Source organism: Cryptomeria japonica, chromosome 2 (assembly GCF_030272615.1).
Source record: "Cryptomeria japonica chromosome 2, Sugi_1.0, whole genome shotgun sequence".
In the NCBI taxonomy this organism is placed as follows: Eukaryota; Viridiplantae; Streptophyta; class Pinopsida; order Cupressales; family Cupressaceae; genus Cryptomeria; species Cryptomeria japonica.
In genome coordinates, this window is record NC_081406.1 from 166,439,150 (window position 1) to 166,459,581 (window position 20,432).

A 20,432-nucleotide genomic window follows, 5' to 3' on the forward strand; every position below is an offset into this window, starting at 1 on the left:
ATAGCTGTGTGATTGTTTGTGCTGAGAGCAGTGTTTGCTCCAGGTATTTTGTGGCTCCTGATGAGCAGTGACTGCTCCAGGCATTTTGTGGCTCCTGATGAGCAGTGATTGCTCTAGGCATCAGTAGCTCTAAGTGAACAACGTTTGTGAATTAGAGAGAGGTCTGAGAAGCTCTGTAGTTTGTAAGAGAGCTCAGAAAAGCTCCAGATTGCTAAGTGTTTGGAGCAGCTCTAGAATGCTGCAAATCTGATTTGTAATCAGTAGTTTGTCATAGTTTGCAATTAGTAGTGTATTTTTTAGTTTGTAATTTGTTTTGTAGTTTCATTTCCAGATTTTAATGAATGAAGAAAATCATTGCATGTCTCCAATTTGTGTTTAAATTTTATTCCGCATTTGTATTCCCAATCTTATTGGGAAATCAGAGCTATAATGTCTGTGTGTTTGCCTATTTGGGGCATTTTTTATATTTCGAAGTTGGTATTAGAGCTCTTTTTGAGCATTTTATTTTTCTAAGTTTGTTTTGTTTAGGTGTTGGAAGAGAAAAATGAAGAAAAGATTTGAGGTACCAATTTCAGTGAACGAGTTCATTGAAGATTGTTTATAATCTAAAAGGATGGTACTATCACTCAACTCGTGGTACTATCACTCAACTCCATTTCCATAATTTTATATCCACTTTCAAAAATTGGTTTGATATCAATATTTAAATTAGTGTCATTTCTCCTAAGGGGATAAGAATTTCTTTTTTAAGTTTGGAAGAGTAAATTTTTAATAGAGGTTAGGAACATGTAATAAGTTATCTATTTGTACTTCTAAGTGTATGATTTATTTCTCTAAATTTGTTTATATGCATGGATTCCATTAGGAGAAATCTCATCTCAAAAACTATGGTTGCGCTAGGATTAGAAGAATATTTAAAATTGTCTTTGACTTCTTTCTCTTGACTACCTAAAAACTATCCAATTTCCAAAAAAAAGTCAAAAAAAGGATAGAACCCAAGAAAATTAACTTCAGTGTGTTAGATTTTATTATGAATTTTCGATTAATTTGATAAGATTTTTTTGGTATAAAAATAAGACTACGATTTTGGTTATTTGTGTTTTCTCTAGACATTAGTTGTTCTCTAATTATCATGTTGTTTGTTAGTATGTTTATTCCATAGATGATTTTTCTTTTGAGAAGCACAATTTCTCAAACTCTTTTCTAAAGTAATGAAATCATTTCTAAGAATATACATTGTCATGATAGCTTTAGGTACGAAGGATTGATCTTTATTAGACAAGATTTTATTTTTAAGATTTGAGATACGCAATTTATAAAGATAGAAAGTGTAGAAAATTAAACAAAAAATTTAAATCTATTTTAATATTAATGTCATAAAACATTAAGATGCTTTGTTTATACTTATTTGATTTCACTTGTGTTGAATAAAAAAATATTTTATATGGATAAACTTAACAACATAATATAAAGCATGTGAACATCTATAACATGGTGAGTCGGACAACCACACTCAGAGAGTATGGATACCGTCCCAATTACTCATTCTGCTCAACCTGTGCATCACAACTACTCGAAATGTGACCAGACAGCTACGGAGCTTGCTAAACTTAGAGCCAAAGTTACTGATCTCGAAACAGAGATGGTCACCCTCTCCAAATTTAGTTCAAAGGTTATGCACAAGTCCACGACCATGCCCTATATTCTACAAGAGAAGAAATTCAAAAAACATGGTAATGATAAGGGTGCAAGTTCGAGAATTCATTAGGAGCTCTTCAAATTCCTCACTGAGGATTGGGGACAATTATTTGGATAACATTTGTTTCTATTTTGTTGTTATTTTTTATAATATCTATGTTAAAAACATTGATACTTATGTGTTGTTAAAATGTTGTTAGTCCCTGTTGTCCATTTTGTCTGCCCTACGAGCATTTTGTTTCGAGTCAGCACCTTGATTTGCTGCTAAATATTATAAAAAACATGATAATCTAAATATATCACAATAATCAGTTTATAAAAAATTAACAAGAAGATTAAATATAAATACCAAACTTTATAAAAACAATAAATTTATAAGCTATGAATTATAAGATGATTATTCTTGTGATACAATTACTAACAGATATAATTATAATATCAATATTTACTATATTTCTTTGTTCTTCTCCTAATTTTATTTATGATGATATAAGTAAACAATATACCCAACAGATAGATGTTTAATTTGAAATGGTATAGAAGTTTGAAATGGTACAGAAGCTTTCTTACACATTATTAATTGTGCTTAACCATTCTTGCAATATTCCAGATAAATTGTTATTTCCAAGATACCTAAAATTCCAACATGGCCATTACTTTGTATTAGACATAAATATTCTCTTAGCAAATATTAGAACCACCACATCTTAAAAATCGCTAGAGTAAAAAATATTTGCATGTTTTCTAAATCTACATTTTAGACAGAAAAGAAAGGTTACGAATATTATGGAGAAAGCACCATTATTTTATATCTTAAAAGAAATATAAATAGGTCAAGAAATTATTGATCAAGAACCACTTCAATTATGACAAGTTATTTTAAGTTGAAGCCACAAAGAATTTTAGTCCGAGCCTAATGGACAAAAACATTTAGAAGTTCAAGCAAATAATTTGTTGACAAATTAAGTTCCAATTACACCATGAACAATATTTTTAAGATATGAAAAATGGGTGGTTTGATAAATTCATTTTGTATCCCTCACATGGAGATTAAATAGTTCTTATTTCAATTTTTTGTGATCATAAATTTTTATGTTAATGTTGCTTTAATTTAAAGTTGTAAAGTTATAATATTCATTTTTGATATTTTGAAGAAGCGTTGCTTTATAATTTTAGAATGTGTTAGATTTTTTAGTTATAGTTAATGTCAACAATTTTGTTATCAATGTATTTTAAGTTTAATTTTATATATTTCAATATGTTTTCATGATGTTGATATAAAGTACATCAAGTGTACATATAGTCAATTTTATTAATCTTTGTTCCAAAAATTTAGGGATTTACATTTCTTCTAAATTCAATCAAAGCTTAAACCTAGCCTCATTTCTTATGTTTTTGAGTCTTTGCATTCAACAAAATGATCCTTTAATTAGTGCTCTCCTTGAGAAAATCAATTCTACTAGTGGGCAATCACTACTTCAAAACTTTTTAAATATTTTTAAAAATAAGGGAGAAATGTAGCATGATAGACTAGATTATGTTTATAGCTCTTCGATAAAGGTTTTAAGTTAAAAAAAATACACTTGAAAGACCAAAAACATGTATTCAAAATGTATAATACATCTAAATAGTTTTTAAAACTTAATTGAAGGGCAGTCAAGAGTCCAAAATATGGTTTGTGGTGTAAAAGGAATGATGACATCTCTTTGAATGCCTATACTGGTGCTGACTGGACTAGTTGTGCGGACAATAGGAGAAGTACCAATGGTAGTGCATTTTTCTTGGGAGATAAACTGGCCTCTTGGTTCAGTAAGAAGGACTTGGTATCCTTATCAATAGTAGAAGTTGATTACATTGCTGCAGCATCTTGTTGCACCAAAGTGTTGTAAGTAAAGCAAACATTAAAGGATATCAAGGTGGTATGTGATGAACCTATTCTTACCTTGTGTGATAATACAAGTGCTATAAGTATTTCAGAATTTGTTGATTCATTCAAGGAGCAAGCATATACGGTGTCACTTTCTAAGAGAGAAGGTTGCAAAGCAAGAAGTCAAATTAGAATATGTTCCCACAAAACATCAGATTGCTGATATTTTCACAAAGGAACTGCCAAAGAATACATCTAGGTATCACAAGCAAAAGCTAGAGGTTATTTCCCCTCCTCCTAACTAGATGCATAAGATGATGCATCTATCCAGGGGTCGAAATTCAATGTATACCCTTTTCTCCTGGATTGATATGGGCTACCTCTCAAGGAGAGTAGGTAATTGATTGGTTGTTGCTAACAGGGAGTATGTGTAAGAATGCAAATTCTAGTAAAGTCCTTTGCCCCTTGTCCTTGATGTCAAAGGAGGAGAGAGTGTTGATGGTTGCTAAGGAAAGAATGTAGATGGTTGTTCTATCAGATGAGTGTTACCATCAATGCCAAAGGGGGAGATTGTTGAAAGTTGTTGTGTTGTCATTGATTTCTCATGTGGCATTGCCATTGATGTCAACCCACAATATTGTGTTGCCATTGATTTCTCATGTGCACTTGTGTGTTGAATGTTGTCAAAGCTATGATGAAGTCCATGGTCAGATGTCAACAATATATTTGGTGTTGATGTTTATACTCAGTGTGTTGTGGTGTTATGTATACTTCCACTTGTATGATGATGTTTATGATAATGATGATATGTCATGTTGAAGAACAATGATGGTGTTGAAGTTCATGATTGGATGTCATGCCTCGTTTTTTGTCAACGCAGATGATATTATATTAAGATGAAGTTTAGAAGCACTAAGATGAAGATTATATGCATTAAGATGACGACTGAAAATATTTAGATGAGGATTAGAAGCATGTTGATGAAGTGGATATGATGTTAATTCTTGTGCTTGCTACAAGTTGTTCTATCTCTCTTGTTTCCCCTGAGTGAGCAAATGGTGCTACGAGGATGTTCTATGCTCTAAAGGCTGGTGAAATGTGAAACTCTAGTAAAGTATTTTGAAGACTAAGTGGGAGAATGCTTTGCATTCCTCAACACTTGATGATATGATCTTGCTGTTTGGGAGTTAGCTTATATGTGCTTTGGAAATTGCACTCCTATCTTTTCAGGTCTCTAGTGTTGCAGTAGATGTTTTTGGTAAATGCAGTATGTTGGTACGTTGATTGCTTATGAGGGCTGGTCCAAAAAATGTCTCGCATTTATTTGCATTGTTGTTTATGTTATTGCGGCCTAATGGACATTCTTATATTGTCTGTGCAGTGTCTTCATTCAAATTTAAGTTGATGAAATATAGCACAAGTATGTTTGACAATGTTCTATCTCATGACGGTGTTATTTGGCCTTCCAGGCATAAAGAAGTTTGTATCTATTTGGTTGCAGTTGCACTAGCTTGTTTTGCCATAACACAATGAAAGAAGTGTATGGAAATGCTGTTAAATATTCAAGGAATGTCTATGTGATCCACATGAAAGTGGTTGATCTTTTGGTTGCCACATATTGTCTAGAATTGGTTTTCACGATGATTTGTGGTTGTTTGGCCAACAAGGCCTATTCTCTTGCTTTTGCTATTTATTTGGGGATTTGTGCCAGCATTCGTCATTGTGATGAGGTGTTTTTGGGCCTTGCTATGTCTCAATGTGAGCCACATTATGTAAATTTATTTGGAAGTTATATTTTTTGGCCGACGAGAAAAGTGCTACTCGTTACCCTGTTGATGACTTGGGATGATGTGCACTAGTTTGTTTGATGTTTGGGGCTACATAGAAAGATGTAATAAGTTGTTTTAGGTCCACTCTATCTCCTAGTTTGGACTGTTTTCAATACAAATATTATTTTGAGGTCGACTTGCTAGGGTCAATGCTTGTCTCCTTTTTGGCTGACCTAATTTGATGTTTGCTTTGCTTAGAGAGGATATATATATAGAAGATCAAATTAGTTGCAGAAGATGTGGATTGAGAGATGCGAATTTTGGTGTAGTAAAAGTGTGCTGGAAGTTTTGGAGCTAAATTTCTTGATGGATGCTTGAGGAGGTGAGTCAAGAGAAGCTACATTCTAAGGAAATTATTTGAGGCTGTGAGCTGAATGCCTATTCATTGTAATTTAAATTATCACGTATCTTGCTCTGAAACAGTGAATCTCTTCAACAGGGCCTTGTATCTTTCTCTGAGGTAGTGAATCTTTGTAGGAAGTCCTTCCAAGAGCAATGTGCTTCCTTAGGCAGCGAGCCTACAAATTGTAATCTTGTTCTTATTACTAAAACTTTTCCAACCATGGTTTCTCCCTTATTTGGGTTTTCCATGTAAACCTAGTGTTTTCTTGTGCATTGGTGTTCATTATTTTATCTTTCATTATTGTTGATCAAGTTAAGGGTTTTTTAATGTGAATTGAGCTATTGAATTTAATTTTTATTTAAGATTGATTCACCCCCGCCCCGCCTCTCAGTTTCCTATTGTGCTCAACAAAGATGCATTTATAATTTTATATATAATGAGGATATTAAGAGTATGAGGTTAATGTTTGGTCTATAATGTCCTTAGAATGATAGTATGTAAAAGTACCATGTTCAAGATACCTTTGATGGTATGAGCATCTAAATCTAGCCTAATATCAATGTATTATCTAGCCTCCTACCAACATCCACTTTCCAACCTTCAACTAGTGACCACACCCTCATCTATTGTCAACACCAATTTTAAATAACAAGTTTTTATTGAACTCTTATTAATGTCGACTATGAACCTACCTAGAAATATGTAGCATTAAATACTTACATCATAGTCTCCAAATGCCAGTAGCTATTGACTTTGGCATACTCTCCCCACTGTGATGCCCCTCCCTTGGTCAGACTCGATTTAACCTAGTTTGACTCTCGATGACCTTTGCTATAGTTAAAATGGTTGTTTACAAATTATACTTTATGGATCGTTGGATGATGGTTTCCAGATTGTGATCTATGATGTGATTATTTGATGTTGTTTATGCTCTAACAATTAGATGATTAATGAGATGAATTATATATGTGATGTTAGAATTTAATCATTATGTTTATTGATGATTATTTATTCTGACCATACACTATGTTTTATCACTGACGTGCTTGGGTGAAAGGGAAAAGCGCGCACTTCTCTCTATGGCAAAGCTACATCGCTTTCATTCCCCTTTCACGGTATGTTGTCATATGGTTTATATGTACATGTTCGACAATTTGCTTATGCAGCTGCAGGTATCGAGCATCGACTCCACCTAAATCTTCAAGTCTGAGCATGCTCTACAACCCAATGGAAATGTGGAAAATTTGGAGTATTAGTCAGACCCTAAACATAACCATCGATCCTATGGAACGAGTCTCCTGTCTAGTATCCTTGTGGTCATTGTTAGCCTCGTATTTGTCAGTCATGTCCTTTTAGACTTCGTGCACTGTTAATTTGCAATTCGTTACCTTCGAGTATAGTTAATGTTTAATTAAATATTATTGCAAAAAGATTAATTTTATAAACAAATGGTACTTGAATATTTTTTGATTAATTAATCAATTAATTAAATTGATTGTGCAAGATTAAATTAAACTAATTAAATTTATTTTATCCTTGTTGCAAATGATTAATTCAATTGGAAGAAAAGGACATTTAATTTGATACTTTTATAGTGTTCTACAAAAATTAATTTTTAATAGTAATTTCTATTTAATTATTTTCAAATTATATTTGCATGAGGGGGAGTTACAAAAGTAATTAATGAGCAAAATTACTTAAAAGTTCTCGTATGCATTAGGGAGTTACATTTTTGGGGAAATTATTATATTCTACTTTTGGGGGAAATTATGGAGAGGCTCTTGTCGTGAAGAAATTGGCTCTGTGCATGAGAAAATTTGCTGGTTTTTGGGAAATGAAAGGGGATTTTGAGAAAATATTTGAGTTGAACAAAGAAATTGAAATGAAAATGGAGAATTTCAAGGTAATTGAAGATTGATTTGATTTGCTGGATTGAAGCTATTTGGTTGAACTTGGCATAGCCAGGAATTTGTTGGAAGGATTTTTCTTCTATTTCTTGGATTTTCCAGTTAGCGTATAGAGGTAGGATTCTTTTTGGATTTATTTTCTTTCTTGCATGTAAACCTCATTTCTATCAAAGGAAATCAGCTTGATGATTATTTGTATAGAGAAAAATTGAAAAGAAGAGAAGCATGTGATAAAAAGTTTGGGGAATTTGGGGGTTTATTGACTATCTGAAAGTTTTCTATTTGGGGCCTTATCTTGAATAATTCTTGATTGTTCTGATTTTAAAAGAAAATTTTAAAAAAATTCCAGGGTTTATATATTGGTTCTGGCAAAATAGTGTTTCTGGATTAATGAATTTGAGGGGATGATAATTATTCTTTTCTGAGAAAACCCTGTCTGTTATTTGATGAATGCAAATGATATATATATATGAAAATGATTTAATGTTATATCAACCTTGTGCATTTGTTTATTTTTACTGTTATTGTTGCATTGTGGGCTCGACCCACTACCGTGGGTTAACCCATGATTGTGGGGAGCTCTTTCCACACCCGTGGGAGAGCCCACGGTGGGGAGCCCCTCCCACTACTATGGGTGGCTCTACCCACTATGATGGGGAGCCTCCCCATAGCCGTGGGGAGAAGAAACCATCCCACTATCGTGGGTCAAACCCCACGATGTTCTATCTATGCTTTGCCATGTTCGGTCGGCACTCTTCCAGTGCACTCTGTGATTTGATGTTAGTTTGGTCAATAACTTAACATATTAATATTTAATTAATATTTATATATGTATTTCCAGTAAAGCACATGTTTTACTTTCTTATGATTCGATGATTATGCTCTATTTGTTAATGTTTGTAGCTTCAGTCGAATGATCATTTAGAATACATATAATATATGTTGATTAATAATAATATATTATTATTAATTATATAAAATTTAATATTCAATATTAATCTATTATATTATTCTAAATTAATAATTGATTGATGAAACATTATAATATTGATTAAATTATTATAATTAAAGGAGAGACATGTCCGTTCAAGGACATGCCTCTCCAAAGGAATATATATAGTATAATGTTATTCAATTTGAGAACACATAGAATTCCAAGAATGCAAGTATCAGATTGAATCAGATATATACATTAAAATACATCCAATAAAACCTAGGAAAATCAACACTATTATGATTATTTCAGTTTATATATATATATATATATATATATATATATTCCTTGGGTTCTTTCATTTAATCCAATGTTGATTGTTTCATGTTAAGCACTATGGTAATAATGAAATATGTTATTTTAATTAATTGCATAGTGTAATGTTAGTTCAATTGAGAAAATTATTAAGGCTAAAATAAGTCATAATGGTTCTTTTAAAAAAAAAACTTGGATTAACAGAGTTAATGATGTTTTGTCATATTAGTGTTATTGTGGTCTTTTTAGTAATTTTGAATGAATCCTTTTATCCTTGGCATGATAAGACCTTAGAGTTGTTCTATGTTATTGGTTTCCAGAGGCTATGGGAGGGAGTTTATGGATTCTTTATCGTATAGCCATGCTTCTCTTTTGTTGGATAAAAGTTCAAGCTTTGCATGTTAATAAAGTTGGATGGTGTTTCCTAGACTACTTTGGATACTCTCTGTATGTTATCTTATTCTAGCAAGAGAGTCAAGGCTTGCTATGGTATTTTAGTGTTTAACCATCTTGTGATTTCCAGTTTGATCTTTGGTGTTCCTTGGATTCCTAGGTGCAAGTCGTGGGGGAGTGGCTTTCATTGGGGTCGAGACCCAAAGTGGCCGCCAGGGTAACTCAATGCAAGTTTGTAATCAAGTGAAAACATAACATAATGAACTAGGGTGGGTAGCTAGTTCACATTAATAAAGATTAATTTTGTTGCCTCTCTTACTTCCGAACGCTTGTACAAGTTCAGGGTAAGTTGAGAAGGCTTGGAATGGCATCCACCAATCTTGTCTCCTCGAAAGGTTGGTGTGGTCCACTAGAGATTGTATGGGGGTCGAGGGTCAGAAGAGGTCACCAGGGTAACCCACAACCTGGATTAATTCCGACAGCATAACACTACACCTGCAAAACATTACATATCTAACACTCCTCAAGACTACCTTTTATAGAGAAATACAACTCAAGAGGAAGCTTCTCGATGAAGCATCAAGATGGGGTCATGCATAACATTTGGCCCTATTTTTTGGCCACCAAAAAACATGCAAATGACACATGTACATCTCCAAATGACTTCCCATTCAAACCTCCCAAGTTGGGCACTCAAAATTTACTATTTCGAGGTATGACAAATGCTCTTACGCATCTTACAGCTGTCATAACTTACAACACTTACAGTTGTCAGGGAATCCGTCATAAATGACTAATTTTAGCTTATTCTCTTACAACTCGTCATAAATGACTAATTTTAGCTTATTCTCTTACAACTCATCATAAACCCTCTCCATGCAAAAGGTATCTCCTGCCACTTGTCCATTATGTCATAGAATCTGTCATAGGCCAACACTTGTCAAGATCCTCACATGGGATGTAGGTGCAACATATGTGTCATAAAGTCATCGCCAAGTAGGATGCCACCAAGCTTGTGGATCCCACTAGATGACTAGACATTTGTAGGGAATAAATAAATGCATTAGCCAATGTTAAGATTTGCAAAGGTTGAGACACCTTAATCCCAATAGTACTTTGGAAGTTTCTATGCAGTGGGTGTGGTGCATATGAAAAGTTTACTATTGAGGAAGGACAAATGTTAGTGTTTTGGAAGTTACTATGTGCAACTATCAAGGATATGGCAAGTTGTTGTTTTGGACAGAACTTGACTACCTACAACTAAGGGATGGCTTTGGAAACCATGGCCACCTACCTTTCATATGTGCTCTCTATAAATACGTTGGTGCTCTACTTGTTTTGGAGTGACACTTTGTATATTTTTTGAGATGCTACTACATTGCCAAAATTGTTCCAAAATCTCTGTTGTTGAAACTACTCCTGAAGAGAATTGACTCTATACATTGTATTGTGATCTTTATGACTTTACTGCAATTGAGTTCTCAGTTTTGGAGTGTGGGTTTTTTCCTGATAGGGTTTTCCAATGTAAATCTGGTGTATGGTTTTATGTAATTAAATCTGAAATTTATGTGCATCTAATCTATAACAATTTAAGGGTTTGTAAAGAAATTATTTTCATTCACTCTCTTGTTTGATTAGCATTAAAATTGTTATCTCGCACTTAACTTCCTTTCACACATTAGGGGATATCTAATCCTCTCTCTCTTGGAGATTCTTTGTACACGGTTATCTAAGAGTATGATATTGTTTGGTCTACCTTATTTATGTCTTGATGTAATATTATATTTGAATATGTATTAAGTTTACTTAAGATATTATATATTTCACCTAGCTAGCTAATAATCAAATTGTTATCCTTTTTTGTAAGTTTAAGTGCCATCACAACCTCACTAATTCTTAATTGATTGAAATTATGGTACCACCTTTGTCTAATTAAGTACTACCTCTATCTCACTTAGACTAAGTTAAATCAAATGCTAATGTAATTTAACTCACGATACCTTTGATATATTCCATTTTGACTTTTCCATTCTAGAGGTTTCCATTCTAGAGGCCTATGTATATGTATATTATTCTTTAAACTCTTGAATGAATAGAATTAGGGAGAATATGGGGTGTTGAAAAAGAGGGAAAGTGCTAGAACCAAAGAAACAGGACTCGGACTCGGACTCGGGACTCGGAGTCAAAGTCGGATTCAAACTCGGCTAGAGTCTGCTTCAGACTCGGCTAGACTTGACAAATTGAAAATATCAAGAATTTAGAGGTTTTTAAAGATTTAAAACTTGTTTCATGCACCCTTTATTAAATACACCTTAAAGACACAATAACATCATCAAACTCTTCCTTTACAACTCTTGATGCACCAAATCAAAGTATAATGCAGCCCCAATGTGATGAATGGATGAAATCTTGAGCTTCCTCCTTGCTGGTTTTTCCTCAATGAACCCTTGTTTCTCTTCATAACTCACATTTCTCCTCCTATTTTGACAAATGAATGAAATGAAGTTCACTTTTAGGAGCATAGGATAATAAAGAAAAAAAACTTTTAAAAATGTTTTATTTGAATGCCTTTTTTCATGCCCAACGTCGACCGAGTTTGCACCCGAGTTGGCGAGTTGGGCGAGTTTGACCCCTGGACTCGGTCGAGTCCGAGTCCGAGTTTGCTGAACTCGTGGGAGGTGACTCGGACTCGGACTCGCTGAGTTTGGGCAATTCCAGGTGATTTCCGTTTCTCTGGCTAGAACATAGAAGAATAACATTATTCTATATTTTTTATTTATGACTAATTTAATGTAATTAGGTCTTATTTAATCTTTGTTTATCATAAAATGTAAAAGGGTGTATATTAATATAAAGTACAAAGAAAGGAACATATAAAATCTCAAATTTTTTATGGTTATGGCTAATTAATGAAAAAGTTCATAAAAAATAATTCAATGCAAGAATTCATTTTAAATGCAACTTGATATTGCATGATTAGAGGTTACTAGCTTCTCCTTTATAAATAATTCAAATAAAATATTTTATTATTTATTTATTTAAGCAGTTCATGCTTATTGTGATTTCTCGTGTATTTTCTAAAATAAATCAGAAATATTTTAAAAGAAATTTTCTAGCATGTCATTGAAAAATAATATATCACCAATTAATAAAAATTCTCCTTTTACAAGATATTTTATATATTTTTATTTTTATAACTACTAACATATTTGGAATGGATCTAGTCAAATTGTTGAAACTAAATTATATTAGTTCTTTGGTCAATTAGGCAATGCCTATTTTAATTCCACTTATATGTATGTTAAAATAACAAGATATAATTTCCTATAAATAGAAAATCTGAATTTATGATAGAAATATAATGGATCTTAAAATTTGATAATACTTCATACTTACAAATATTCTATCTTTAGACGCTTCTCTGGCATATTTTCTAATGCCTTTGGAATCGATCCAGTCAAATTATTGAATCTCAAATCCCTGAAGAATAGCAATTCAACTCAATCAGTATAATAAAATATATCTTTTATCTTATGGCTATTTAATTGACAAGTCGTCATCATAGAAGACATATGAATAGACCATTAAAAAAAATGGAGTGTTTACATGATATCATATACAAGTTCAAATTTATTTAACCTGTTCATTATATATGTTTCTCCTAGATATTTATTGTTAAATCTGTATTCTTTTTTAAAAGGTAAATGTCTTAAAGTGGTAAAAGATAATACTTACATATTAAGTTATTCTATTGTTGAAGAATAATTTAAATAAGAAATTAATGGTGACCTATGATTTCTTGCATTGAAAAAAATAATTGTTGATAAAAGGCTAATGTTGATATGTGACAATAGGGGTTTGGGGACTAGCCCCCGACTATTGAGGGCAACACCCCCAAAAAAAAATTTAGGATATAATTTATCATTGTAAATCTTGACCGTTCATCATTAGGTCATAGATCTAATGGTGGATATTTCGTATGCTTTGTTTTTCCTAGAAGGCAACCATATTTTATGAAGGCATTATATTACGACTAGGTGGTGTGATGTATTCAAAGTGTCAGATAAGTGTTGGGTTGCCTTTGTATCTCGTTGGTGATACTCCTACGAGAAACTTACTCTGCAAGTATATTGTAATATGTTGTTGATTGTTGAATAATATATTGGGCAGCTTTTTGAATGGGGGGTTTTCTCCCAAAAGAGTTTTCCTCACTGTGTTATGCATGCTATTTTATGTTTATTTCTATAAGTTTTTATAATTGTTGTAAAGATCTATAAAAAATTTACACTACCCTCCTCTCTAAATTAGTGCAAGAAATTGTTCTGCTACTTAACTTCCTTACAAGTGGTATCAGAGCTTGATCACCTTTGGTTTGAATTGTGGTGGTCCAATTTTTTGAACTAATCCAGATTTGAGTGAAAGCTTATGTAACAAATATTTTTTGATCTTGTGGCAAGAATTTTCAAAGTTCATAAGCGGGAATAGAGGTAGAGATATTTTATGGAATTAATTTTGAGATGTGGAAGCTAAAGATAGAGGATATCCTAATAGATCGAGATACATGGGATGTTGTTGATGCGAATGTCTTAAGACCTTCAAATCATACTGGGCTTCTCAATATGATGTTTTGGACCGTAAAGCTAAGTGTCTAATCAGATTGTGCTTAGCAGACTATATAATCAATGTCCATGAAAAGACCTATGTAAAGAAGCTATGGATTAAGTTTGGTGAGATGTCTCAAGTCAAATCTTTATTGAATCAAATTTTCTTGAAGAAGAAATTGTATTCCTTGAGAATGGAGGAGGATGGACAGATTATAGACCACCTAGAAGCATTCAATATGTTGGTGGTTCAATTGGTATCTATTGGTGTCAAGACGGATGAGGAGGATAAATTTTAGATCTTGCTTTGTTCTTTGCTAGATTCGTGGGATTCTCTTGTTATAGCTATAAGCAATTCTATAGTTTTGAAGTTTGAAGATGTGGTGGGTGCTTTTCTTGGTGAAGAGATGAGAAAGGTATCCATTAGTTCGAAGGAAGCCTTAATTGTTTGTGGAAGACCTAAGGAAAAGGAAAGAATGAGAAGTGTGACAAATCCAAGTCCAGAAGGAGATCCAAATCTCCTGGAAAGTCGAAAATCATTTGCTAAAATTATGGTAAATTAGGACACTTTTGTAAGGATTGCAATGAAGAAAAGAAGAAGAAAAATAAATTTGATTTTGATTATGAGTCTGAGAAGGAAGATGGTGATGCATTCTTTGCATCTTGGGCCACCCATGTAGGTAGCGATGCTTGGTTAATGGACCTAGGTGCATCTTTTCATATGACTTCCAATAGAGATTGTTTTCTCGAATATGAAGAATTTAATGGAGGTAAGGTGTACTCAGGTGATGATTCTCATTTAGATATTGTTGGTCAAGGTAAAGTTAGAATCAAGTTTCCTAGTGGTAAGAGTAAAAAGGATCAACGGTGTGTTTCATATCCCTAGACAAAAACAAAAAATTTTATCTATTAACAAACAGATAGATGTGGGTGTGCAGGTAGTATTTTTTTATGCAGGATGTAAAATGATGCGAGGTGTTACGATAATTGCTAGAGGTGTTAGATTTGGCACATTGTATAAGCTAGATGCATACACTGTTGAATGCAATAGCACTTCTATGAAAAACAAATATGTGGATACTTCATTAGAAGATGTGAGGGTTTCACCTTCAGCAAATGGACATGACTTTTGAGTACCTAAGGGTGTTGTTTCTTCCTAAGCAATGTTTTACAAAGAAGACTATGTTATGGCACTAGAGGCTTGGCCACATTGGAGAAAAGGGTCTAAGGAGCTTGAAAGATAAAAAAAAATGTTGAAGGTTTGAATGATTGGAATCTTGATTTTGATTTATGTGAACATTGCATTTATGGAAAACAAAACCACGTTCAATTTTACTCAAGTTCTCCTAAATCTTATGGTGTGTTGAATCTTATTCATTCGGATGTGTTTGGTCTTGTAGATATTTGTTCCATTGGGAAATCCACATTATGTTTCATTTATTGATGATTTTAGTAGAACATGGGTATATTTTCTGAAAAGTAATTCTGAAGTTTTCAATTGATTTAAAGAATTTAAAGCAATGGTTGAGTTGCAGACTAGAAAGAAAATAAAATGTTTGACAACTAGCAATGGCGGTGAATTTTGCTCTAATGATTTTGATAAATTCTGCAAAGACTGTGGCATTGATAAACAGAAGATGACTCCATATTATCCACAGTAGAATGGAGTTGTAGAAAGAATAAATAGGACATTGATGGAGAAGGCTAGGAGTATGTTGAGTGATGTTGGTCTAGAACAAAATTTTTGGGTTGAAACTATTTCCACTGCTTGCTACCATATTAACAGTCCTCCTACATCATCTCTTGCTGATAAAATGCATATGGAGGCATGGTCGGGTCATAAGCCATGATTGAGACATCTAGAATTTTTCGTTGTGAGGCATATGCTCATGTGCCAAAGGAAAAGCGAACAAAGTTGGAGAACAAAGCTATGAAATGTATCTTCATCAGATACAGTTACGGTGTGAAAGGATACAAGCAATGGGACCATAATGCATAAAAGGTAATACATAGTAGAAGTGTTACTTTTAGAGAAATGAAGCCTCTTGTGATATTGCATCTAGAATAGACTAAACGAGAAGATGTGATTCAATTTCCTTCTACATCTAAAAGAGTTGAATCAAGACCCCTAAATAGGCAAAAAGTTCAGGAGAGATCATCTAACTCTAAATCATTAGAAGAGGAGGAAGAACCTTCAAAGAGCTCATCTAACTCTAAATCATTAGAAAAGGAGCAAGAACCTTTAACTCAGCTTGTTTGAAGGCTACACGAATAAACAACCACCTAAAAGGTATTCACCTGATTATTGGAGATGTATTTTTGCTTTAAATACTAATATAGATGAACCTAGATCTGTAGAAGAAGCATTAGGTATGAATGATGTAGAATCCTTGAAGATTTTTATGGATGAAAAAATGGCTGCTTTGAAAAAGAATGACACATGGGATCTTGTAACATTTCTTGAAGCACGAAAACCTATTGGTTGCAAATGGGTGTTCAAGAAAAAGATTGGTTCGGATGGAGGTATTAAGAAGTGTAGAGTAAAATTGGTTGCAAAAGGCTACTCTCGGGTTGAGAGTATTGATTATGGTGAGATATTTTCTCCTATTACAAAAATGACATCTATTAGATTTTTTCCATCTATTGTTGCTGCTTATGATTTAGAGGTTGTGCAAATGATTGTGAAAACTACTTTTCTTCATGGTGATTTGGAGGAGGATATTTATATGACACAGCCAAAGCACTACATGGTAAAAGATAAATGTAATTTGGTTTGTAAATTGAAGAAATCTTTGTGTGTTTTCAAACAAAGTCTTAGGATATGGTACCAGAAATTTGATACATATGTGTTGAGTTTGGGATTTGAGTGTTCTAAACTAGATCACTATGTTTAATATAAATATAATGGTGATATTTCTTGTACATTGTATTATATGTGGTAAAGGGAAACGTATGATTTCAAAACTAAAATCACAACTTGCTGTTAAATTTGAAATGAAAGATCTTCGAGCAGCAAAACACATTCTTGGGATGGAAATTAGAAGAGATAGAGAACAAAAAGCTATGTCTAGGCGAAAGTAAATATGTGAATTCAATTTTACGGAGGTTCAACATGCAGGATAGAAGACTATTATGCGTTCCTTTTTAGTTGGAAAAAAGATATCTATTTTAGATTGTCCTATATCCCCATCAAAGATGGAAGACATGAGCATAATGCCTTACCCGATTGCAAATGGAAGCTTGATGTATGCTATGGTCTATACTATACCAAACATTGCCCAAGCAGTGGGAGGTATTTCTAGATATGTGTCTAATCCTCATAGAGTTTGTTAGGATGCAATTAAAAGAGTTTTCAAGTATTCGAAAGGTGCCTCAGACTATTCTTTGTGTTATCATGGTAATTTCATAGAAGACAAGACTTCCTTTAACATTCATAGCTATGTGGATTCAGACTGGGCAAGTGATGTTGATAGCAAGAGATCCGCCAATGCTTATGCATTTACTTTATTTGGTGATGCAATTAGTCACATGAGTAAGCGATAGGCTGTGGTTGCTTTGTCCACTATTAAAGTTGAGTATATGGCAGCTACTCTTGATTGTAAAGAACCCATTTGGGCTTAAGAGACTATGTTTAGATATTAGAATAAAACAAGGTGCAATGACAGTCAAAGTGTGATCTACCTAGCTAAGACCCCGATATTTCATGCCATGACTAAGGACGTTGATGTTCAATATCACTTTGCCAAAGATATGGTCAAGGATGGAAGGATGAAGATGGTAAGGTAGAGATATGGTTAAGGATGGAAGGATGAAGATGGTAAGGGTAGAGACATCGATTGATATTGCAAATTCTTTAACTAAGGATGTGAGCACAGACAAGTTCAAATAGTGTTTAGATTTGATGGGCCTCTTGGCCACTAGTCATTAAACAAAGGTGTTTGAACCTGTTGTGCATTGCACACGCTCCCTGTCGCCGACAGGGTCCCCCTCTTGTTGGTTTTTAGCCTTCGCCTTGTTGAGTTCTGCGCAGGGTGTCTCGCGTCTTTTTTGAGTGCCCATAATCAGTCCAAAGGACGATGTTGTCATAAGCGTAAGCCTAGGAATCTGCAAGGTGAGTTTAATGCTCAAGTTGAAAACTTTTCAAATATCGCTTTTTGGCCGATGTTCACCAAATCTGAGGGCAAAGTTAAAATTTTAAAAAGCTCGCAAAATGCCTGGTGGCTTCAAAGCACAAGTTAAATAAGAGCTAGCAAAATCCCTTAGGAGGTCGATTTTCGCTTAAACTGAACTAAAACACCTAAGTCTGAAACTTTGCAAAAATGTCCTTTTTCGACTTACAAAATCACCTAAGTTAAGTGAGAGTTAAAAGCTTGCAAAAATCATCTAAATCCTAAATTTCGCCAAAAGGGATATATATGCGAAAAAGTAAAAACTTTGTAAAAAACGTTAAAATGCCGAACTTCGGCATAAGAGGTTAAAGAGTCAAAGTGTAAAAGTTCGCAAAGAGACCAAAAACGCCAAAATTCGACAACATAGATAAAGCGCGGAACTTTTTTAAGTTTGCAAAGTGGTATAAAACGCCGAACTTCGGCGATAATAGCTAAAGCGCGAGACTTTTTAAAAGTTTAAAAAAGCTCGCAAAACGTCAAACTTCGGCGATAAAGCGCAAAAGATTAAAATATCAAAAGTTTGCAAAGTGGTATAAAATGCCGAACTTTGGCATAAAGTGTAAAATGTCGATGTATAAAAACTTTGAAAAAGGTCATAAAATGCCAAACTTCAGCATAAGGTAAATCACGAAACTTTTTTAAAGCTTGCAAAAGAGGGCAAACTCGCCGAAGTTCGATAACCAAGACTAATCGCTAAGCTTTAAAAACTTTGCAAAAAGGGCAATAACCCCGAAGTTCGGCAACATAGGTAAAACGCGAAACCTAAAAAAGGTTTGCATAAATATCGCCTAAAGATCGACGGATAAGTTAGTGACGCCAAAAGAGCAAACTTTGCAAAAGAAGGCAAAACATCGAGCTTCGGCGGATGGGAATAAAGTGCCAAAGCTTTTGAAGGTTTGCAGTATCGCGAAGCTTTCCCAACCTCGACGTAAAACATGAAAATGCAAAGTTAAACTTCAAAAATCGCAAAACCCTACCATTCCGTGTGAAAATCGCGAGGCAAATTTCAGACTTAGGGAAAAAGTCATTCTTTTTATGAATCGCGAGCTGTGCATTTTTTCCCAAAAACTCAAGGCATACAATAGGGTGTTCGCATTTTATGCCCTCTATCCCGAAAATCGGCAGGCGCGTGAAAGTTGCAAGTTGGGGAAAGGGCATTTTCAAATTTTAAAAAAAGAAACCAACCCTGCAAGTCGGGTTTGTGCGGACTGACACCATATTTGCCAGGTAAGCTCGCTTTGTCTCCCTTGGAATCATTCAAAATATATGCAAGATTAGTTAGATGTGTTTATGCAAAATTGATTAAATGATTAAATCCCGTAGACCGCATCTTTTCCCGTTTGAAAAGCATCAAGCAAAACAACAAAGTCAGAGTCTATCCAAAAGTTAACCAGGAATGCAAATTTCAGACTTAGAGAATTTTGAACCTCATTCATTTTTGAAAACTGAACTTAAAGACTAAGTGCAAATTTAGCGATCATTAAACACCTAAGTCCTTGAACCACAGCCGAGTAGTAAAATTTTTTAATCGAAGAGCTTAATAATATTTCATGTCCAAATTAATCAAGCTCTTTTTTTTTAAGTATCGTGCTTTCTTCAAATTTCGGTTTTCCATTTGCGCTAATGTATCCCTTTTTAACTAACCTGTTTTGTTTCCTTCATCTCGTCTCGTAATCCACATCCGGTTGTGCAGGATAGATGCCTAAAACTACGGTAGAATCCTCAAAGACACCTGGTGCAGCCAAAACATCTCGAGCTTCTAAATCAGACATCCCTCGCAAAGGCGAGAAGATGAAATACTAGTACCAGAGAGGAGGACCAAGGGAGTCAAAGGTCCAAAGCATATGGGAAAACGTAGGCGATACTGACTTGGGCCACATTGACATTCAAGACTTCAGAGACCGGGTATTTTCCCCTAACGCCTATGGCAGGCCTAGGCAGATGATGGAAAGTGGTATCGCCCAGGCAGCAGGATTTCCTCCATCAATGCAGAATTATGAGCTAGTAGTTGAGGCTGCCCGACATTATCAACCAAAGACCAAATTAGTGGTTTTGGAGAATATGGTCCTAGCTGACTTCACACCTGAGGCCATTGGCGACGCATTCGACATCCCCTTCCCAAATAACCCCATAGCGACAACCTTAGATGAAGCACAAGTTGCATATGACATGAACCCTGCTAAATGCAGGACATTGATAAACGAGGAATGGTATAAGGAGAGAAGGCCTCCGAGTATTAGAATTGGGAAAAGGACCCCTAGAAGTGACTTTCACAATGAGCATGGAGATATGGTCACCTTGCTCAATTGGGTTATGGTACTCCCTCAATCTAACCTTTTTGAAGAGTGGATATTCTATTTTACGGAGCAGGTCTTC

The 20,432-nt window shown here is 34.2% G+C and overlaps 1 protein-coding gene across 5 annotated transcripts in view; it reads right to left on the reverse strand.

Annotated features, from left to right (window-relative positions):
• LOC131065929 (probable LRR receptor-like serine/threonine-protein kinase At1g53440) overlaps positions 1 to 20,432 on the reverse strand; it is a 187,943-nt gene that overhangs the window by 114,635 nt on the left and 52,876 nt on the right. For 4 of the 5 annotated variants that reach the window (XM_059216493.1, XM_059216491.1, XM_059216495.1 and 1 more), the window contains 2 exons: positions 12,683 to 12,766; positions 2,269 to 2,331 (listed from right to left, as the gene is read on the reverse strand). In XM_059216493.1, coding sequence (XP_059072476.1) covers positions 2,269 to 2,331; positions 12,683 to 12,766 — 147 coding nt within the window. The remainder of the gene's footprint in view (positions 1 to 2,268; positions 2,332 to 12,682; positions 12,767 to 20,432) is intronic. The other variant, XM_059216492.1, reaches the window with a different exon arrangement.